The following is a 23891-nucleotide window of genomic DNA, read 5'->3' on the forward strand; positions in this document are numbered from 1 at the left end:
TTATGTGAAATTGTTATGTTATTAATATGTTAAGCATAAATAAAGGTTTATGCGAGATGAAATTATTTTATGTTATTTTATGCGAAATGATGTTTATGAAAAGGTATTGCGAAAATGATTTCATAAAACCTAGTATTTTAGACATTCTTTCAACAATTCATCTTAGTTTAAGCCAGGTAGAGAAGGTTGAAGGATTTGCAGCGAGATAACTCCATATGTTTTGGAAATAGAGCCTTGGTTGTTTGGTCAACGTGTTGTAATTATGTATCAAACGCATGTTATTAATAAACATTTTGATAGATATTTATTATACTTGGTGTTTAGGTTGACCAATGTTGCGTTTTAAGTTTTATTGATAGTATAAAAGAAGTTGAGAACAATATTTTGCAATAAGAAAATTTCAAAGTTGTAACAAACCCACATCTTATTCCTACTATTTCGACATTTTCGTTAATAGTAAAGTTTGGGGTGTGACACTTCAAACACTAAACGACAAAATTCATTCAACTTCATTTATATGAATTATAAATATTTTGTCAAATATTATATTTTTCACCATTTTTCTAATTTTAAACCAATTTGATACCTACTTTTTTTTTATTTAACAATGAAATAAACTTACCTAATAAACACCATAACATAGTTTTTTTTCCCTATTATGTATATTGCTATATTTAAAACGAATACTATAAAAGTTGTATTCTTAATTTACAAATAAGGAAGCATTCAAAAGTAATTAAACCATATACCTTTTCGTTTAAATCATTCCCCCCATTATTTTTTTTTTGAGTATTTTCCATTTTTGAATTTAAAAATATATTAAATATAATATATATGGTTCTATATATGTTCCCATATTTACTTGATTGGATTTAGGGTTTTTCATTTAGGCTATTTAATTGGTTTATTTTTCTTCCCAAACTCTCATTTTCTTGTTTCTTCCATCTCTTTCATTCTACGTTTTTTCTTTTATCTTTTTCATTAATAATTCTTCCATTTATGTATTTAGTATTAACGCCCCTCTTTTTTATTTATATTTTTTTATCTTGTGTTTAAAAAAAACAAACTACTTATCCAATCAAAAACCAAAAATTCATTCGATTTGAATGATTATTTATATATATATATATATAAATTATAATATTTTATCTATTTTTTTATTTCATTATTTTTCTCCTGTTAGAGAGTGTCCATACCACTTATGGCTAATTAGTTATCGAGACTTTATATACTTCTCAACTTTTCATGATAGTTGCTAGGGGTCATTGTTGTTGGAGTCTTATTTGTTTTTTCCTTTTTCTTAGTTTAAGTTTAATTAAGTGTATATATTTTTTATTTAACACTGATTTTTTTTTTGTTCATTTTCCTTTTATCACATTAAAAACACCCCAATTCACGTGATGAGGGCAAATAAGAGTCTTAACTAAAATTATTCTTTAGGATTAACACATGATGTATGCAACCAAAATCTTGTTTAGGCTTTTAAATATAAAGTTTTTAGTTACTAAAAAAAACAACTTTTTAGTATTTATTTTATTTTATATGTTAGATAAAAGTTGGTGAATAGCCCTTGCAATGTAATAGTTTATAATTTAACAAATCTAAATTTTAGATTTTATTATATTTCTTAAATACTTTGATTATTTTGTTATTTTTTAAAAATATTAATTTATTTAAGAAGGTAAATTTTAGATTTTATTTAATATTTTATCATATTTGAATCGTTTTTGAAGTTTATATTGAAAAAACTTTTTAAGGTATAACAATAGGTTTAAATGATACAATTATTAAGGGTTTAATGTTGTTGTTATTGGGAGTTACATTAGGAATAAATAGATGAGTGTCTGTTATGAATGGGAGTGTGGTGATTGTCTTTAGTGGGAGAAGAAAAATAAGAAAGAAATTTTATTAGAATTGAAGAATGTCTCTACCAATTCAATCTTAAACATTCTCTGCCATTTTCAGCATTTAATGGCGGCAATTCTGGGGCGTTTCTTCTGTTTTTCAACTCCTTTTTATATACCCTCTTCTTCTTCTTCTTCTTCTTCATTTCAAAGGTCTGTAGTTACCTCGACCTTTCACAATTTTGACTCTTTCTCTCTTTCTCGCCTGCTTTTGTTTCTTTCTTTAATTCCAATAACTCCTTTTTCCACCTAATTACACGCCAACCTACGTTGATTCTTCTATTTTTCTTCTCTTCGAGTCCGACTTCATAAACCCTATTATTGCTGTTCTTCCTGATCCCTTTTTCCTGCAGATTCTGGCTGAACTGGATCTAATTTAATGTGGGTTTTTTTTTTTTTTCAATTTTGTTGTTTTTGTGTTTGTTTTTTATTTTGTGGAAGTGGGTATTTGTTGATCGACTTGTTATACAATCTATGCATGTAATTGGGTCTCCTTTCTGATTTTGACCTCTTGATTTTGCTCTTCAGCTCTTGGATATGAATGTTTTTTCTACTTTTGATTCATTTTTTAGCGTCTTGTTCAATGATTCTAATTGTTTTAGCTTGAATTTCTGTTAGTTGGATTTTATTTTTTCTTTTACCATGGCCTAAGAGTTAATTATAGAAAAAACGTAACGATTCTACAAGGAACCGTCTCTTCGTTACCGTTTTTTTTAGGTTTGAGATCTGAATCTCTTTGTTCTAAATGCTGTACCATTGAAAGCATTTAAGTAGAAGGGACTGCGCTGCAAATTTGGCCTGTGTACACGGAGTTTTCGTTTATGGTTGGCCAGTAGATGTTTTTTGTCATCATTTTCTTGTAAAATTTGGAACTTTCTTTTAAAGTTTGATTTTTCCCTTTGAAACTTGTTGACCTTTAGGAGTTATTTTTCTTTACTTGTCTTTTTGACTTCTATTCAGGGTTATTTTCTCTCTGCACCTACCGGTCATTTGATATGTTTAAGTTGTCTTTCGCCTTTCACTTATTTATATATTAGTCATTGATACTTTGCTAACAGCAAATTGTGTGCTGCAGATAGTACTGGTTGAGCATCAAGATCAAGCACTTCAGGTTTTTTCTTTTGAATGAAGATTGAGAGCTTGAAGTGCTGATTAAAAACCGAAGTTATAGATTATAATGTCTTCACCTGGCAAGAGTGATCATAAGGCAACTCTTGATGCTGCCTCATGGATGTTCAATGTTGTCACGTCTGTTGGGATAATCATCGTCAATAAGGCATTGATGGCCACATATGGATTCAGCTTTGGTGCGCATGATAATTCTCATCTTATATTTAAATTTTTTATATTTCTAATAGTTCAGTTTCCATGTTATAGATAAAGTGAACTTTGTTTCCTAGACATTATTTTGACAAATTTAATTTTGTTGGGAACTTGACCTTTTTTTTAATTAATTTGTTCAACACCATGATGCAGCTACAACTTTAACTGGCCTTCATTTTGCCACAACCTCCTTGCTGACTTTTATTCTCAAGCAACTTGGTTATATCCAAGATTCTCACTTACCATTCCTTGACATTCTTAAATTTGTTATATTTGCAAATTTCTCAATCGTGGGAATGAACGTCAGCTTGATGTGGAATTCTGTTGGGTTCTATCAGGTATTTTTTTCTTTTTTCTTAATTGTTAAATGTTCGTTTTTCCCCCAATTTCTAGAATTAAGATGTTAGATCGTAATGCTTCTTTCATTATCAGATCGCAAAGCTGAGTATGATCCCAGTATCTTGTTTTCTAGAAGTTGTTTTGGATAAGGTGCAATACTCAAGGGACACAAAACTTAGCATTCTGTTAGTTCTATTTGGCGTTGGAGTTTGTACTGTCACTGATGTTAGTGTCAACATGAAAGGTTTTGTGGCTGCCGTAGTGGCAGTATGGTGCACTTCCTTGCAGCAGTATGTAAGTAACTGCATCATTAATCTTAAATTGGTGCTGCTGTGTAAAATTATTTGAAACTATCAATTTATTTTCTGGTAATCTTGTAATTACAATAATGGTGTATGATTAGATTTATTATAGATAACTTTTACCTCTTATTTATTTATTTATTTTTTATTTTAGCATGGTGGAATAAAAGAAACTGATAATTTCTCGAACCAATTATTCTTGTAATACAACCTTGGCTTTGTTTCTCTGGGTGCAGTATGTACATCATCTCCAACGAAAATATTCTCTTGGATCCTTCAACTTATTAGGTCATACCGCTCCAGTGCAGGCTGCTTCTTTGCTGTTACTTGGCCCCTTTTCAGACTACTGGTTGACTGGAAAGAGAGTTGATGCCTACGGATTCACGTTTATGTCACTGGTAAGTTGCTTTGTTCATTAGTAGTATACTTCAGAAAGATTTTACTTGGTTTAGAGTTTCAAATGCGTGTTGCTCTGAGTTATGGTTAGCATTAGAGCTAGTTCCTTTCCTCTTTTAAAATGAAAAAACTGGCGTTGTATGAAACTCCTAAATTCTTCTTAAAGGAAACATAAACTGATAAAACATTTCACTGACATGGGGAATAAGGTGCTTAAAAATGGATATATTGGATATACCCCTAAAAAAGTCCAACAATTTTGTTGCTTTTTTATCATTTAGGAAATTTGAAATTTTAACCACAATAAACCAGTAGATAACTCTTGAGTCTGTACAGAACGTTGTATGCATGTGAAGTTAAGTTCTGTCATTTTCTTTAATATGACTACTTACGGATGTCTATTGATTATGATGTTGTCTACGTCCGTTTATTTGGATGGAGCTTAGATATTTTTGTAATTCAGGAAACACTTTGATTGATGTGGGGAAAATTAACCAAACAAAAAAGTACTATATGGACATCCTACCCAATCCTTCCAAAAGCGCACATCAAAGGTCAATATGATGCAGTTCTAATATTCGGATGGAATTCATTGAAAACTTGCCCAATTATTATTGATACAAAAGATGAATCATTGAAAACTTTCCAAAGATGCTAAACAAAACGATGATATTTGTCTATTCAAACACACAGCTATTATTCCTTTTCAACCAGGAACTTCATAGCGTGGATGTGCTTTTGCATAATTTCCTATGGATCATCTCATGCCATGAGCGCTTCCCTACATTTCTTGTTTTTATTGTTGAACCATCTGTCTCCTAGACACTTCTATATATTGGAGAAGAGAGAAACTTTATTGAAAGAACGAACCAAAACAGCCTAGTGCCCAATGAGCTGAGAAATGCCCTTTGCCTAAAGTGAAGAATCAAACAAACATTCCCAATTTAGATTTTGATGATATAAGCAAACTAGTTGAACTTTTCTTAAAGAAATTTCTAGAACATTTCTTTTCAAATCGGATTGGAAGGTTGTAATCAAGGAGAGGAGTCAAATCTCCTAAAGCTTTCATAGTTTCATTGGACAGAGGAAATCCTCCTGTGAAAGTCCTTATCCCTGTTTCTCGAAGAAATATGTGAGCATCTATAAAATAAGATTGAAAATAAAAGACCTAACCTCTTTAAAGTTCAAAGTCCCATCCAATATGAGTAGTCTCCATAGCTCAATTAGTTGTAGAGGTTGAAGGTCTTAGTTTTCACCCTTTCCCCATTACTTTTCTAAATAAAAAGGCTGTGCCTCTTTCCTATTTAGAGTTCATAAGACTCGTCTCTTCTTGAATAGAGGTGCCCTATCAACATCATTTAGATTATGACAAGGCTAGATTATCTTTACAAAATACTTTTTGGTCTTTGGTCTTCCTTCTATCTTCTCGGACTAAGGACAGATTGTCCAAGTGTTTGCATTTATCTCATAGCTCTTTGGCTGGTTTAAGCTTCCTTGGTTGAAATCCACTTCATAAGGAAGTAGTTCTGGACCAGTGTTTTTTAAGGCTCAAGGCGCAATGGTCCTCTGGAGCCTAGGTGCAAGACGCACAAAAAGGCGTGGGCTTTTTTTCATAAGGGTGCATATATAAAAAGAAAATACACACACACATATGTATCTACAAAATTGAAAGGAGTTGAGCAACAATGTATAAAATATAAGTATGTAACCAAAGGGGAATTGAGACTTCACTCTAATGTATAAAATATTACAAAACACATTATCGTTATTTAGAAATCTTTGAAAAAGTCCTATTTTGCTTCAAAAAAGCCGGGAAATAGCAAGGCATTGTCCTATTTGATTTGAGAAATGAACATAGTTTGAGTTTCTGGCCCGGAGAAAGAGAGGTCTATTATTCTCAATATTCTTTGACCCTCCAGGTTATGAAAGAATAATTATTCTTGAATTCGAGTGAATGAGTTCATTCTGCTTTCTCGCAATATTCTTTGCGCCTTCTACGCGAACAGAAAACTACTCTTTGAAATGTATAAAGTATTCTTTGAAGCTGAAGCAGAAAGGGAATGGAAGAGGTAGATGGAGACATGCGTTGAAGAAAAGTCGAGCGGGAGAAGAGTTGTTTCTTATCTTTCACGTAATAGTTTTAAAAAACCTATATAATAATCTTTTTTATTAAAGCCCAACCCATTAGTTATAAAGAAGCCCACACTTAATGCGACTTGAGCCTAGGCTCGCATAAGCCTGGCGTTAGTGAAAACGCCTCGCTTCTTCACAAATAAGCCCTATCTGTGCGATTTGAGCCTAGGTGCGGGCCTTAGTGAGCCTTTTAAAACACTGTTCTGGACACTGTCTGTTTATCTTTAAGCTAAATGGAAAATTCTTGCTGGTTCTTTAGAAATGCCGTTGTGATCTCTGATTTTCCTGACAGATGTAAGTTTTCGAGGACTATTGAGCCACAAATGTAATTCCATCTTCCTTTTGATTGTTTGTTTTAGCGAGGAACAAAAAACCTCACTAGTTATCCCAGCTATAACATGATAGCTTTCAGACATTTTACCAAACCAGAAGTTTATATCAGGTCATTTAGTGAAGCCACCACATAAATTCATGGGCTTCCAAAGTCCGTAGACTTGAGAGAGTAACATTCCTTGAATTTGTCCACCCGCCACAGGCTTGGTATAGCATCAATCATGTCATGGTTATTGTTCACCGTCTCTATTGGACATTTCAATATAGCTTTTCTATGATGGATTTTCTTATAGATGAAACTTGGAATCTAAATTCACCCCCAATTACTGTGAAACTACCATCTGGTAATCACTATTTTTTTTCTAGGGACTTTTCTTACGTCCTAGTCAAGCTTTCTTTTGAGGGTAACATCATAGCAAAAGTCAAGAGAACTTATTTATGTTTTCTTCCCTAATCGCTCTGGATGACTGACTACAGTATAAGTCAAGCCATTTCTTTGGCTTTTTTCTTAGAGGGACCCCCTTGAAGTTTTCAAAGAATCTGTTAATGTGGCCCGCCAACTCTTTCCAGCTTTTTGATTTTCACTTCAAGAAATGATGACAAACTTGCCTTTGTTGTTTCTGCAAAACTTCCTTTATTTTGTCAATCTGTTGAATGTAAAGAAACCTATTTTCCTCCGTTGTCTACTATTAGAGAAAATTATTAAGAAGAGAGAGCTTGGGAGGAAAGGAGAGACTGAATCTTTGTGGATATTGAAGGGTTGATGAGATTTTTTTTATAGGTGTGTTAGTACTAAGTAATTTCATTTGGGAACCTACAAAGTCTCGTATAATAAACAACCACAGTAGTTCAACATCTGCTTGGATCTTGTTGGAGCCAGAATCTCATTATCAAAGTTAACCTTGCATGTGAATCTTTGATGTGCATCAAAGCTTGAATCACCTGTACAAATCAAGTAAACCTTATTCCTGCTACGTGGATCTTGCCAATAAAAATTTCAATCTTAAATGGAGTATTTATAGTTCTTTCAGGGTGATGCTAATTTAAATAACGCAAGATACAATTATTTGATCGCTGCCTTTTTTCCCACTTGTTCTGCAAAACTACATGGGTAGTTGTTTACTTATTAACTGATGCTTACCAATGTGTAATTGTTTTCAGGCGTTCTTAATCCTTTCATGTACCATTGCGGTAGGGACCAATCTCAGCCAGTTCATATGCATTGGTAGATTCACTGCTGTGACATTCCAAGTTCTCGGCCATATGAAGACCATTTTAGTCTTGACGCTAGGATTCATTTTCTTTGGGAAGGAGGGCCTCAACTTACAAGTGGTTATAGGTATGGCCATTGCAATTCTAGGAATGATCTGGTATGGCAATGCCTCATCTAAGCCAGGAGGGAAGGAGCGTCGTAGTTTTTCGTCAACAAGCAGTAAGGCATTAAAGCACACCGGATCAGAATCTTCGGACCCTGATGAAAAGGTCTAGAGTTGAGTAGAATCCATAGTTTTTATTCCTCCCTTCAATAATATCCATTGAAGAAAAAATAAAAGGGAAATGATACAGAGAGAGAGAGAAACAAAAGAAAAACACTGGATGTTTAACTTCAGTAGATTCCAGGAGATTCTCGACACCTAATTGGCCGGCCCCTCACTGATTTTAGTTCATTATAGCTTCTTTTTTCCCCTTTCTTTTATTAACATGAAAAGGTATGTCATCTTCTGAAAGGATGCAGCCCAAAGTTTCCCCCTACAAAAAGTTTACAATGTTACAGAGACCACAGTTATCAATAGTATAGATATTTTAATCTCACATGTCTTGTCGCTGTTCCAACATTTTAGTTCATTGGTTGACAATCAAATGATAGTATTTTATGCTCTGCTGATTGAAAATTTCTTACTATATATGATTACCCCATTTCAATAGCCAAACATTAGTGGACCATTAGTTGCAATCTGGTTTTCTTTCTTCCTTATCTTTTTGATTGAGTCAATCTGATTTCTTCTGAAAACCACCCAGAAATTTCTGCACGTGAGGAACATAACTTTGGAATGTGTTAGTGGAAGAAGAAACCTGAATTATTGGAGGACTCTATGCACAAATAGTAACCTCCTGTTGGTTCAATTACTATGGTCCCTCTGAAACCCAGTTTGATCTTCCAGGGTTTGTTTTTGCCTTCCACAAACACCTTTGAGACAAAGAACAATGCTTATAAATAGACATACACTGTTGCAATTCTTCTTCAGGGAATAGTATACTTTAGCCCTAATATGACACTAGTGGAATATATCATCTATGCAGGGCTTAGACAACACCTAGAGATTGGCCATGGGTCAGGACCGGGAATGACTTCTCCATCCTCATCTCCGCTCCCCATTTCATTCCCCAAACCCCGAAATTCTCCACAAGAAATTCACAGTGATCGGATTTCCCATGGGAAAATTTTCCCCTATCAGCACCTCCTGCTTCCTAGGACTTCTCATTTGCAGATTGAAAAATGTTATTAGTGGGTCTCTCTAACTTGTGGATATGCCTTATTTCCTATTGTAGGTATGAAAAAGTTGACAATCTTTTTCACCACCATAAATATTTGTTTCTCTGTGCTCATGATTACAGGAACCAAGCTTTTACACTTTTCCAACTTCACTTGTGTTGTATTATTTTAATATATATATATTTGGAGACAACCTAATGTTTATAGGTTGGTTATGTTGTTGCCCAGTGGTTCTTAGCCCTCCATCTTTCTGCTTGATGAGTGATTCTTTTCAGTGATGGAGAAAAAAACAAGAAGAAAGAGTTGATGAATTTTGCTAAAAAGGCTTTAGAGAGAGAAAATTAGGTTGAGATACAGCTGCATCTGGGTCCAAGAATATGTCCCTATGTGCCCTAGAATGGCCATAGCTTGCCTAAGATTTGGGTACAAAAAATTTGGACATTATCTACATTCATATTCCTTTTAACATCATTATTCATCTCCTTTGCTTCCACAATTATCCTCTTGTTTTTCAAAGCTGAATATTATATAGGCTTTTGAGTTGTGAACAGTATACGATACTGTTCAACTACTTTTGTGCAAATTATAAGAGAGAGAGAGAGAAACACTTAAAACATATTTCAATCAAACAATAATTGACTCATTGCACATTGCTAATATCAAATCATGAAAGGGAACTATCACTGGAAAAAATTATATCAAATAATCCCATTGTTTTGAACTCACTTCGGTTGTTCTTTGTTACTAGCTTTTAGATTATTTTTTTTTCCCTTTCTTTCCAAATTTAAGACATACGGGATAGAGATTTGTTTAAGTCAATTGTATTAAAGACAATCAAATAACGTTTTTGAGAGTGATCTACACTAGCTAAAATCATTTTTGTTATTTTAAAAATTATTCTTAAACATATTTTTCATCCTAAAAATCTACTACATGTTATTTTGGTATGAAGTGTAAATATTTTGCTAATCTTCCCAATTTCCAAAATTAAAACGTATAACTAATTACTTATTTATTAATCGTGAATATCAACTTTACAAATTGGTTGAAGCTCCTAAGAATCCAAATGGAGCGAAGTTTTAGGGCTTCATGGGCCACAATGACCTTAATATTTGAGAGACTTGGACCCGTCTTGGCTACATCATTATTCTAATTTTCTATACTCATTTTAATTTTCATTATCTATCTCTCTATATATATTATCAAATTTTACCCAAAAATACAATCTTTAAACGAATGAAAATTACCTCGAAATCTTTACGATAATACTTTCGTGCAACCATTAACTCAAAGATAAATTTAGTTTTAAAAGAAAATCACATTTTTTAATAGATAAAAGAAAAATATGTTGACCACACAGTTTTTTTTTTTTTTAATTCGAGTATGTGTTGCCAAAATAACCACAATTGATCATAAATGATGTCGAAATTAACAATCGGTTTCAAAATTATGAATACTAAATCAAATTTTAATTTGACTTTTCAATATCTAAAAGTGAAAAAATTTAGTTTTAAGCTGATTCAAATCTTAACCCCTTGGAATAATAATGTCCACAATAAACACAGATACATAGTGAAGTAACTTAGTATATAATTGAAGTGCACAATGATTGAACAAAACATAAAAATAATAAGTAATACATAGCTAATTAATGTAATTGAAGTACATCAATAAATTTCTCAAAACAAATAAATGCTCGAAGATGATTTTAGAATTAACTCATTAAATCACTCTATTAATATAATTCAAACAGAAAGAGCAAAATTTATAGTTTCTCTGAGCTATAAGACTATAGTTTTAGTCCCTACAAAATTTCCCCATTTCTCTTCTGGTCCCTTACGTCAATCCTAAATACAGCCCTCACTGTGCATAATTTGGGATTCATTAATTTTGTTACGTTTTTTTCCACAGCTCAAATAATAATAATTTTAAGTTTTTTTTTTTTTGGAAAATAGAAATAATTTGAAGCTGTTGAATTTCCTTAATTTTTGGGCAGATGTGAGTATAGAATTAATGAAGCAATTGGAAGCCAGCTTTGGGCATATCCTATCCCTTTCAATGTGATCTCTTCACTAACTATGGTTAACCTTCACTACTTGTTTATCTCAACCATCCATTTGAGTTAGGTTCCATCCTCGTCTTTTGCTTCTCATTAACTATATACCAAAATAATCAAAATATAAATTATCATAGTCTTTCTACAATTTATATGCTACTATTTATTCTTGTATGTAGCAAAATGGATTGTTATATTTTTTGCTATATTTGTAAGTATTTTTTAATTTAAAATAATCTATCTTTTAAATACTTTAATTCATATAATAAAAAAAATGATAAAGATTAGTTGAAAACATTTTATTGAAAATAAAGGGATTGGAAGTGTCAAACCTCCAAACCTAACTTTGATTTTTCTTCCACCGTCTTTATTTTTTTAAAAGGTAATATTTTACTAAATTTGTATTACTACAAAAAAAATCAACATAAATTTAATATACCAAATATCTCGAAATCGAGCATCAAATATATAAAAAAAATACTAAAATCTAGAAATCGGATAAAACTAAACTTCAAATTCATGACATATATTAATCCGTTACAAATTAATTACATTTAAACTTTGGAGGGCAAAAGCATAATTTTGTTTCAATTTAAATAAATAATTCTCCTTTTACTTGAAATGGCATATTGTCCAAACACCCTAAGTTCCATCATAGCACAACAATTAATAGAATTTTAACCAATCTTAGTGTATAACTAAAAAATCATTGTTATTTTCTACCATATTTTCACAAATATAGTAAAATTAACAAAAATAAAAAAATAAAAAAATCTATGTGTAATAATTTTGTAATACGTGTATATATATATATATATATATTAGAAAAAGGAATAGATTACATTAAACCGAAAATAAAAATGGTGGGTCAAGAAAGTGGGAAAAGCGATGGGTCTCGTGTGGGTAATTGATTTTATTAAATATTTAGTGAACTATTCATTGGTACTTTCATACAAAGAAACACCAAAAAGAAACTTAGACCCACAAACACCTTTTCAACTCCCCCTTTCTTTCATTTCTCCCTTCTTCATTATTATTATTCAACCTAATCCTCTTACTCTTAATTAACCATACTTTATTTTCTTTACTCATTTATTATATTCATTCCATATCATTTTCACACCTAAAGGCCTAAACCTCATCGCCCCTATTTACTAGCTCCCTTTTTATTTTGTTTTAATTTAATAAATTGTATTACTTGTATTCAAAGAAAAGTTATGTTGAAAATGTTGACTTAAGTGACTAAGTGTAAGTAAGAAACAAACTTTTCTTTTGCTACATCACAATTCTATATATATTTTATAGACGTAGTAAAGAAAAAGACACCATGATATATATTACATTATGTATGTACATGTATGAGAAGCAAATTGAGTTAATAACACATATCATAGTATAAAATAGGTGACACTCTATTTAGAAAAATAATAAGGCCAAAATTATCTTAAGACCCTTACTAGAAGATGAGAATGATGAGATTGGAGGAGGAATTATAAAAGAAATCACATAGAATTAAGTTAAGCCTCGTTTGATAGTAGGACATGAAAAAACAGCATTAGAATAAATAAAAGAAGACAGGAACCCAAAGAGGAAAAGGAGAAGAATTCCATAAACCCTATGATATGGATTTAAAATAGGTTTTCAAATTGGATGTTTTTGTTTTATTATCTTTGAGGAGTTGTCTTATATTTTCCATTTTCAATCAATGGTAAAAAAAAAAAAATTCACGATTCAAAGAAAAACAACTAAATATTTGATATAATGAGGAGTTGACCTCATGCATACTATCAAATATACTTGGTCTCAACTTGGGGTCCTCGACCTTAGCCCAAATCTCTAGGTTAAACTTTGACTTGCTTTGAAGTTTTTATCTTCGAATCTCATTTGTAATTATCTGACAAGTTATATCCCAATAGATATGAAAACACAACATTTATACCTAGCTAAAATATGTCTAAGCAGATATATTCTTTCAAGATCTTTATTAACTAAACCACATTATAGAAGAAAGAAAATAAAAGACACTCATTATTTATATATCACATTAATGATTGTTTGATTGATGTACATTCGATCATATAGAGATTTGCCTTTTTTTTCATATACCAATTGAAATAAATTATTAATCTTATTAATCAGTAGGTTACATTTTGTTCATCCAACTATTAAATTTCAAAAATGTCAAACAAAAATATCTAAATATCACATCTATGTGTTTAAATACGTAACTAAAATCATAACTCAATTGTTCATTATACCCAAAATTCCTACCCTAACTTAAAATACATAGTTAAAAAACGACTTAAAGATCTTGACTAAGTTTCTAACATTTTAGTCGGGAATATAATATTGTATTACTAAACAATTTAAAATAGGGATATAGTTTGTATATTATATAGGGAAAAAAAGAGGAAGAAGAAGAGGGAGAGAAAGAGGATTTTAGTAGATTAAGGGGGGAGTGGGGCCTACAATATATGTGGTGGGACCCAGAAAACCTCCAATAATTGTATGTATCTGTGTGTGTGCACGTGTGCTGTTCTCTCTCTTCTTTTCCAAGTTTTCCTTTTTCAATGTATCGCGTTTAATGCCTTTTCTAACTTTTCCAATCACCCCCCTTAACTTCTTCTATTTTCTCCTTTCCCCCCCCTTTTCTTCTTCTTATTATTCCCTTATTTAAATTCTAATATATATAATAATACAACACTCCCTTTGTATTTCTATTATTATTTTTTACTTATATTCAAAACTATATATATATATATATATATATATTGATATTGGAGGGAAGGGTAGAGTAACAGTGACAGGCTGGCCAAGCTGTCGGTGACCCAGCAGTCAAACATAAGCGATGGTAACACACACCCTACGTGTCAAATTCATCCACGTCATTATATTGGACATTGGCACGTGTCCATGGCAGCTTCTGGGTCCCTCTTCCCACAACATCATCATCACCATCAAATTTGTTTTTCCCCCCCCCCCCCCCCCCCCCCCCCCCTCAAATTTCTATTTCAAATTTATATAAACCCCATCCCCTCTCTATACAAAATACATTTACATCCATTATTAATTTCTTAACATTCATGCATTTACTTTCAACTTTCAATTATTCTATTCTATTCTATCTATAAATCTCCATTTTTTTTTATTTTACAAATATGTTTCTAAAACATTATATTTAAAATGCATCCTCACAGCAAAAAAAAAAACCCATAATTAATTAACTTAAAATTATCATGAAACAGCTATATATTGTAATCAAGTAATTGAAAATAATTTGTCCACCTCTACCCTCCTCCCTCCTCCCTCCTCCCATGCCAAACCAAAGCTAATAATTCTCTCTCTCTCTCTCTTCATATATTGAATAAAAAAGAAAGGAAAAGGGTAGGGTCCATTTGGAGGAAATAATAGGAGTTGTGGGACCCAATAGTACCAAGAGAAGGACAGAAATTTAGAGACAGAGAGAGTTTAGACTGACAGTCTCATCAAACTCATCACCCAATAAATTTATGTAAAGTGATTGTGTAGTAATCCACTATGTTTGTTCATCACATTTTACATTATACACTACACTCACTCACTCACTCACTCTCACATTCTTTACTTTCTTTTAACCCAATCATTCTCCTCCTCTTTTTCTTATTCACTCAGATTTCTCCTAGTCCGTACTCAATACATTTCAACTTTTTACGTTTTTTTAATTATTTTTTTAAATACATATCTCACTTACTACACTCATTCTCACTTTTCTATATTTTCTTTACGTTAATTAACTCCTTAACCCTAAAACATAAACTTTACCTACCTTACTTATTCTTTTCTTTCTTTCTTCTTTTCCAATTACACGTATAAACTGAAACTGATGTTGAGATAATTGTTTTTTTAACATAAATTAAATGAATTGTTAAATAAATAAAATAGTACACAGTGTAATCCAATGCAGTAGTCTTTTTGTTATTAAACAGTGTGTCTAAATAATATCAATTTGACACCTAATAAATTTATGATATTTGAGAAAGTATGTGTGATAAATCATTTAAATTTAGTTGTTAATTAGTTTATGATACATTTTATTTACGTTCAAAGAAGATTTTAAGACCCCTTATATTTGATCTATCCATAGAATTATTTGATAGAAAAATAAAGTTTTGAATGATTGTAGACTTCAAATAGTATATTAGTCCCAAAACCAAAAGTAAACGTTTTAAAGAAAACAAAAACTTTTATTTGAAACAGTAAAATTATTCTAATAGTTAAATTCTCGAATGAAAAAAAGTTAAACAAATTATCTTACGGATTCTATAATTATATATACTGAAAGACTTAATTTTAGACCTATTTTAAAATATACTAAAATGAGTATATATTTGAGATTATAAATTATATTTGGTAAATATTTTCAAATAATTGTTTAGAATGAATGTTTAAGGATATAATTAGGCAATCATGAGTTAATATATATAGAGTTGGAGATTTGGTAAGAGAGAGAGAGAGAATAGGAATGAAAGGTTAAATGTAAATGGGGGTATAAAGTTGAGTAGATAGATGTAGGAGACAGCGAGAGAAAACGTGATGAAGCCGAAAGCCCAGATTCTTTGTGCACACGTGTCGGGTGACGGAAGCGAGTTTTAATGATGTTGTACACGCCCATTTTAATTATTATTGTTTTCTTTTTCTTTTACCATAAATTCCCTACCAAATATCCCTATTTCTTTTTCCTTCTTTTAAATAAATTAATTCATAATAAAAACTCACCAATAAATGATCCAAAGGTAACCGTAAAAACTGATTCCATCACCTGCCTTTCCAAATATCCCTATTTATTTTCCTTTGTATTTTTCCTTCCCAATTTCTTTCCATTTCCTATAATCTTAAATATGCGGAATATTAGAAAAACAGTAAATATTTTATCGTGAATCTTGTTCGTTTTTGTTGTATTTTTAGAGATGAAAAGAATAAATCTACTAATGCGTTAACAACTTTGGCTTTCTTTTTTAGTTTTGTTATTTGATGCGTACACATGTTTTTCTAAGTGATATTTTCTCCCTCTTTTGTATTGATGTGGTGAGGGTATTAAGTCGAGTGAGAATGATTTTCTTTTTTTTTTTCTATCTAAAAAAATGTTAAATATTATATACTAGTTTAAGTTGCAATAATACCATTATTATTTCAACAAATCATTTTGTTTAAGCGATCAATAAAATTTGGAACGTAACTAGCTAGAGTAGTGTGTCATTGATGTAAAACAAAAAAAAAATTAATTGTAATACAAAGTTCTAATGAATTGAAAATTTGATAGAATAAAGGTACATACTTAGAAAAAGAAATAACAAATTCACTAATATTTTCCTACCATTTAACCTAAAATTAGTATAATTTAAAAAATAAATAAAGAAACACCAACGAGAAACTATTTAGGTTTAGGGATAAAAAGGAAATAGGGAAGGAAGAACAATAATGGGTTTTAGCCATGTATAAAATTGTGGAGTCATTTGACCAAATTCCAAAATTGGAATAATTTGTTTTCTTATATTTTTAGGCAGTGTGTTTGTTCACCTTTTGAAAGAAAAAAAAATCTTTTTATTCTTTTCCTTTTTCTCACGAAACAAACAAATGCATGAAAGTAAAAGTGTTTCCATTCAAACTGTTAAATAAAAAAAGAAAGAAAGAAAGAAAGAAGAGAATCAAGCTTTTCAACGAAGTCGCTTTTAAGAATTATCTTAGCCTTATAGATTTTTATTTACATTTATCAAAATTCAAAAGAAAAATATGGTTTTTTTTCCCTTTCAAAAAGGATTATTTTCAATATTCTCACTCACATTCAAAAGAGAAAGGAGTTTGAAAGTTGAAAGGCAAAATGGACAAAATGTTCTAATTTGTTACTTGTGGGGTTAACATTTGTTTGACCACTTACCCAACTAAATCCATTTTTTCCTTTTTATAGTTTTGACTAATTTCCCCATTCATTACTTTCTCTTTTCTTAATCTTTTTTTTTTCTTCAAATGTTTACAAAATTTATAGGTTGTTTTGTTGGGTTTTGTGCAAAATAGTTTTCTAAATAAACCTTTATATATTACAAAGTTCTACCTAGATTTTTCCCCTTAGGAATAATTCAAAAAAAAAAAAAAGGAAAGAAAATCATGTAATGAAGTATTTATGTTGATATTTAATCAAAATAATACCAAAGCAACAATCAAATGTTTTTAGTATAAAGATTTTCTTGTAGTGTAACATAATACTATCACATTGCAGTTTCCAAACATATAAACCCTAAAGGGATAAAATACATATAAAAAAGATGGAATAAAATAAAAATGATTAATCTTGAGATCTAAAGGGATACAATGTCATGTCAATATGATTGAATGGGAAAGAAATCATAAACAACTGAAAATGGACAAATACAATTTATATTCATCCACAATATCAAATAATTGTTAACATAAATGATGCTATCAAAATTAAAATTCTTTTGGAAATATTTACTAACATACACCAAATTATCAATCATTATTTTTAAAAAAATATTATTAAATTGGCATGATTCGAAAGAGAAATGCATTATAATGAAAACATAAATTATTTTTTTGAAAAATATATATATCAATGTATTCCAATAATGATTTTAAGTTCTATTATTTTCCCCTCTTTTGAAGAAAATCCATGAAAAATGTGATTAAACTTATAATGCAAGAAAACCAAGTCCCTAAAATTAGGGATTTTTGTTGGCCTATTCTACTTTTAAAAGTTGACTCTATCTTTATTTCTACTCCAAAAAATAATATAATTTCCCCTCAATTTTCCTTGGCATCTCTACCTATTTTCCTACCACTTTTATCCCAACACACATTTTCAAGTAAAACCATCACTAATTTCTTAGTGGAAAACTTTTGGGCCAAATTAGGGTTTGTTTGGGCCTCCTGAGCCCACAAAAAAAGCCCAAGTCTCCCTTCTGAAAAGATAATCTAGAAAGTAGTGAAAGTTTAGGAGTGAAAATACTGATCTAAAAAGACAGTTCGTCCTCCAATTATCCCAACCATATCGGACAAATTATGTGTAATCACAAATATACCCCCGAATTTGTCTTTCACTCAAACCCAACAATTCCAATTATCTGATGCCCTCCGGTGGAATATTCAAATTTCCCCACGTAAGGACTACAAACCCACCTGAAATCATTTTATTTTCCCTTTCCCTTCTTTTCACATTTCCCATTTCTCATTCCATGCTTAACCATGACGCATTTTTCAAATAAATAAGAATGCATCACTACGGTTCAAAATTGAACGAAAACAATCACGGTTGGATTAAGTTCACTTTGCTATGTTATGTTGTTTTACATGTTATTAAAGGTTTATTAAGAAAATTAATTATTGGATTTGAATTTGAGTTGCGATTCATTTAATGACCAATTGAACAAATGACGAAACTTCACGTATTTATGGAACTCGAATAAATAAATGTGATTCTCTACTACCAATAGTAAGAGAGAATGAAAGATATACATTAAAGACTTTTAGATCATCTAACTTTCGTTTCTATATAAAGGACCATAAAATATATATATAATCAGTATTTTCAGGAAAAAACGCTTATTATCATAACCATGTGAATGATACAAAGCAATTTTCAAAAGAGTAACTTTCTCGTGATAGAGTAGAGCCAAATTATGATTACATGGTAAAGCTTGAAACAATTCGGTTATGGATATTTGGGTATAAAATAATAAAACAAACAATATCAATTCACATATTCAGTGTGTTTAATTCAACAAATCATATCTCCCAATTGAGAGAATGAAGATTCAATGAAACATGAAAGGAAAACCCAAATAACTTGGTTGAGAAGGAAAGATAATTAGAAGACTTGACCACATGCATGGAAATTGAAATTGAAAAGAGGTCACTATTTAATGAAGGGAAAAGGAAAGGAAAACATGCAATGTAATTGCAACTTCCTTCCACATTGGGTTTAGTTAATTTAGACCTTCTAATGAATTTTGTTTAGTTAATTAATTAATCAAGATGAATAATAATGATTAATTATTAAAAGAGAGAGAGAGAGATGGGAAAAGGAAAAAAAGAGTTCAATTAATTGATGGTGATGGATCAATCGTTGATCACACGTATGTAAACATAAAGCTAGAGAGACAAAGAGATCATTTTAGAGAGAGAGAGAGAGAAAATAAACTCAAAGAAACAAAAGCCAAAATAAAATTTAAAAATTAAGAAAAGATTAGTTTAATTAAAACGGATACTTTAGCAGATTTCACGTACTCATAACCCTTTCAGAGAGACAAATAAGCTGTTTTGGAGCCACAAATTTAGTAGAAATAAACAAACACTCTTAAATAAATAAATAAATTTATAAAATTTCAAAGTTGAAAAAAAAAAAGAAAAAAAGAGAAGTAATTCATAGATAAGCTAAATGAAGCTTTTTTTGAATTAGGGTTTAAATTAATAAAGAAATTATGTTAGATAATCACATGGCATGTGAGCAACAGCTGTGCCCATTCTCTCAACTTGATAAATACCCTTCTTACCTTCCTTACTCAGACTTTTGACCCTTTTCTTTCATCTTATTTCTTTCTCTTCTTCTTCTCTCTCTAACCACCAAAGAAAAAGAAAAAAAAGAAAAAAAAAACCAACTCTCTCTCTCCAAAACCAGAGCCTACTGAGCTCTTCTTCTTTCTCTCTAATGGCGGACTTCAAACCCTAAAACCACTCTCCACCTTCTCTTTTTTATTTTTTTTTCCATTATTAACATCAAAACAATGATACCCTTTTTCCCATCTTCTTCAAATTCCTTTCTAACCTTCTTTTTCTTCTTTGTCTCTCTTACTTTTCTTTCCTTCTCTGTTTCCTCTGTAACTCCTTCTTCTTCTCATGGTGATACCCAGAAGTTGGTTTCTTTTAAAGCTTCACTTCCGAATCCAACCCTTCTTCAGAACTGGCTTTCCAATGCTGACCCATGCTCGTTTTCTGGTATTACTTGTAAGGAAACTAGAGTCTCTGCTATAGACTTGAGTTTCTTGTCTTTGAGCTCTAATTTCAGTCATGTGTTTCCTTTGCTTGCGGCTCTTGACCATTTGGAATCGCTTTCTCTTAAATCTACTAACCTCACTGGCTCCATTTCTTTGCCCTCTGGATTTAAGTGTAGTCCTCTGCTTGCTTCTGTAGATCTGTCTCTTAATGGCTTGTTTGGTTCTGTTTCTGATGTCTCCAACTTGGGGTTTTGCTCCAATGTTAAGTCGCTTAATCTGTCCTTTAACGCCTTTGATTTTCCTCTTAAAGACTCTGCTCCTGGATTGAAGCTTGATTTGCAGGTTCTTGATCTTTCTTCTAACCGGATTGTCGGGTCTAAATTAGTTCCATGGATTTTCTCTGGTGGGTGTGGTAGTTTGCAGCACTTGGCATTGAAAGGAAACAAAATCAGCGGAGAGATTAATCTGTCGTCTTGTAATAAACTCGAGCATTTGGATATCTCTGGCAATAATTTCTCTGTGGGTATTCCGTCGTTGGGTGATTGCTCTGTTTTGGAACATTTTGATATCTCCGGCAATAAGTTTACCGGCGACGTTGGACATGCTCTGTCTTCTTGTCAGCAACTCACCTTTCTGAATCTCTCCAGCAACCAATTTGGAGGTCCAATCCCTTCATTTGCATCTTCAAACTTGTGGTTTCTTTCGCTTGCTAACAACGATTTCCAGGGGGAGATTCCTGTAAGTATTGCAGATTTGTGTTCTAGTTTGGTAGAGCTCGATCTTTCTTCTAATAGTCTTATTGGAGCTGTACCTACTGCTTTGGGGTCTTGTTTTTCGTTGCAAACTTTAGACATTTCGAAAAATAATCTCACTGGTGAGCTCCCCATTGCCGTTTTTGCCAAAATGAGTAGTCTCAAGAAACTCTCTGTTTCAGACAACAAGTTTTTTGGGGTTTTGTCGGATTCTCTGTCTCAACTCGCCATTTTGAATTCTTTGGATCTGAGTTCCAATAACTTTTCTGGGTCGATTCCGGCGGGACTTTGCGAAGACCCAAGCAACAATTTGAAAGAACTATTTCTTCAGAACAATTGGCTAACAGGTCGAATCCCGGCGAGTATTAGTAATTGTACACAGCTGGTTTCTCTTGATTTGAGCTTCAACTTTCTTAGTGGGACGATCCCTTCCAGCTTGGGATCGCTTTCTAAGCTTAAGAACTTGATTATGTGGTTGAATCAGCTGGAAGGGGAGATTCCATCCGATTTTAGCAACTTTCAAGGGCTTGAGAATCTGATCCTGGATTTCAATGAGCTCACTGGGACCATCCCGTCCGGGTTAAGCAACTGCACCAACTTGAACTGGATTTCATTGTCAAACAACCGGTTGAAAGGAGAGATTCCCGCTTGGATTGGGAGCTTACCGAACCTTGCCATCCTTAAGCTCAGCAACAACTCGTTCTACGGTAGGATTCCTAAGGAGCTCGGCGATTGTCGGAGCTTGATCTGGCTTGACTTGAATACCAATCTGTTGAATGGAACGATCCCTCCGGAGCTGTTTCGTCAATCTGGTAACATTGCTGTTAACTTTATCACGGGGAAATCTTATGCTTACATTAAGAATGATGGTAGTAAGCAGTGTCATGGAGCTGGAAATTTGCTTGAGTTCGCTGGAATAAGACAGGAACAAGTGAATAGAATTTCAAGTAAGAGTCCTTGCAATTTCACAAGGGTTTATAAGGGAATGATTCAGCCCACTTTTAATCATAATGGTTCCATGATCTTTCTTGATCTTTCCCACAATATGTTGACTGGTAGTATTCCTAAGGACATTGGTTCCACAAACTATCTCTACATTTTGGATTTGGGACATAACAGTCTTTCGGGACCGATTCCACAGGAGCTCGGCGACTTGACGAAACTTAACATTCTTGATCTGTCTGGCAATGAGCTTGAAGGATCAATTCCATTGTCTTTGACTGGACTTTCCTCCCTCATGGAGATTGATCTGTCCAACAATCATCTCAATGGTTCTATACCCGAGTCAGCTCAGTTCGAAACATTCCCCGCATCAGGTTTTGCTAATAATTCTGGCCTTTGTGGGTATCCTCTTCCTCCATGTGTTGTTGATTCAGCAGGAAATGCAAATTCTCAGCATCAAAGATCTCATCGGAAACAGGCATCCCTTGCTGGGAGTGTTGCAATGGGGTTACTCTTCTCTCTTTTCTGTATTTTTGGTCTGATTATCGTTGTTATCGAGATGAGGAAGAGAAGGAAAAAGAAGGATTCTGCACTCGATTCTTATGTTGAGAGTCATTCTCAATCAGGCACGACCACAGCCGTTAACTGGAAATTAACTGGTGCCCGTGAAGCATTGAGCATCAATCTTGCAACATTTGAGAAGCCACTACGTAAGCTTACATTTGCTGATCTTCTTGAGGCTACAAATGGGTTCCACAACGATAGTTTGATTGGTTCAGGGGGTTTCGGCGACGTGTATAAGGCTCAATTGAAGGATGGAAGCACAGTAGCCATCAAGAAGCTGATTCATGTTAGTGGGCAGGGTGATAGAGAATTCACTGCAGAAATGGAAACCATTGGTAAAATCAAACACCGAAACCTAGTACCGCTTTTAGGCTACTGCAAAGTCGGAGAAGAACGGCTTCTGGTGTACGAGTATATGAAATATGGAAGCCTGGAAGATGTTTTACATGACCAGAAGAAGGGCGGGATCAAATTGAATTGGTCAGCAAGAAGAAAAATTGCCATTGGAGCTGCAAGGGGACTGGCTTTCCTTCACCACAATTGCATCCCTCACATCATTCACAGGGACATGAAATCAAGCAATGTTTTATTGGATGAGAATTTGGAAGCCAGAGTATCAGATTTTGGAATGGCAAGACTGATGAGTGCCATGGACACTCATTTGAGTGTCAGCACATTAGCTGGAACACCCGGTTATGTCCCTCCCGAATATTACCAAAGCTTCCGGTGTTCAACAAAAGGCGACGTTTACAGTTACGGTGTCGTCATGCTCGAGCTCTTAACAGGTAAACGACCTACAGACTCAGCAGATTTCGGGGACAATAATCTCGTTGGATGGGTAAAACAACACGTCAAGTTGGACCCGATCGATGTTTTTGATCCCGAACTCATAAAGGAGGATCCAAGCCTCAAGATAGAGCTTTTAGAACACTTGAAAGTAGCTGTTGCTTGTTTAGACGATAGGTCATGGCGGCGACCAACAATGATCCAGGTAATGACGATGTTCAAGGAAATCCAAGCAGGGTCAGGGATGGATTCACACTCTACAATCGGAACCGACAATGGAGGATTCAGTGTCGACATGGTAGATATGAGCCTAAAGGAAGTACCAGAACCAGAAGGGAAGTAAAAGGGAAAAAGGAAGAAAGGAAGAGAAATTCTTTTGAATGGGTGGAGAAGATGATGAGAGATTTTGCAGCTCCAAATTTTAAAAATTTTCTTGTGTGTACCACTTTGAGATGGCATGCAGCTGCTAAGTGTATCTCTCTCAACCAATTGAATGTATGTAATCTTGTTATTCTATACATAAAAGTTGTTTAAAACTTTTTTTTTCTTCATAAAAAATGTGTATATAAACAGTTTCTTTCAG

The 23891-nt window shown here is 32.6% G+C and overlaps 2 protein-coding genes across 3 annotated transcripts; both read left to right on the forward strand.

Annotated features, from left to right (window-relative positions):
- Positions 1 to 1858: 1858 nt before the first annotated feature.
- Positions 1859 to 8616, forward strand: LOC101209368 (UDP-rhamnose/UDP-galactose transporter 4). 2 transcript variants are annotated; one of them, XM_004141924.3, is made up of 6 exons: positions 1859 to 2285; positions 2980 to 3211; positions 3381 to 3565; positions 3660 to 3860; positions 4105 to 4266; positions 7892 to 8616. In XM_004141924.3, exons 2-6 carry the CDS (start codon positions 3082 to 3084, stop codon positions 8216 to 8218), a joined length of 1005 nt encoding a protein of 334 aa, XP_004141972.1. In that variant the 5' UTR covers positions 1859 to 2285; positions 2980 to 3081; the 3' UTR covers positions 8219 to 8616. The 2 variants fall into 2 exon arrangements, with proteins under 2 accessions (XP_004141972.1, XP_031743709.1); XM_031887849.1 differs by having other exon boundaries at positions 1859 to 2057.
- Positions 8617 to 20054: 11438 nt separating this feature from the next.
- On the forward strand, positions 20055 to 23651 carry LOC101209118 (systemin receptor SR160). Its single transcript, NM_001316763.1, has one exon. It carries the CDS (start codon positions 20055 to 20057, stop codon positions 23649 to 23651), a length of 3597 nt encoding a protein of 1198 aa, NP_001303692.1.
- The last annotated feature ends 240 nt before the right edge of the window (positions 23652 to 23891 follow it).

The sequence above is a fragment of the Cucumis sativus genome, chromosome 6, assembly GCF_000004075.3.
Source record: "Cucumis sativus cultivar 9930 chromosome 6, Cucumber_9930_V3, whole genome shotgun sequence".
Classification (NCBI taxonomy): domain Eukaryota; kingdom Viridiplantae; phylum Streptophyta; class Magnoliopsida; order Cucurbitales; family Cucurbitaceae; genus Cucumis; species Cucumis sativus.

Coding starts and splice junctions, on each gene's coding strand:
- LOC101209118 (NM_001316763.1), top strand. CDS start 20,055: ATGATACCCTTTTTCCCATCTTCTTCAAATTCCTTTCTAACCTTCTTT.
- LOC101209368 (XM_004141924.3), top strand. CDS start 3,082: ATGTCTTCACCTGGCAAGAGTGATCATAAGGCAACTCTTGATGCTGCC. Junction 3,212..3,380: donor CACATATGGATTCAGCTTTG/GTGCGCATGATA, acceptor ACCATGATGCAG/CTACAACTTTAACTGGCCTT. Junction 3,861..4,104: donor GCACTTCCTTGCAGCAGTAT/GTAAGTAACTGC, acceptor CTCTGGGTGCAG/TATGTACATCATCTCCAACG.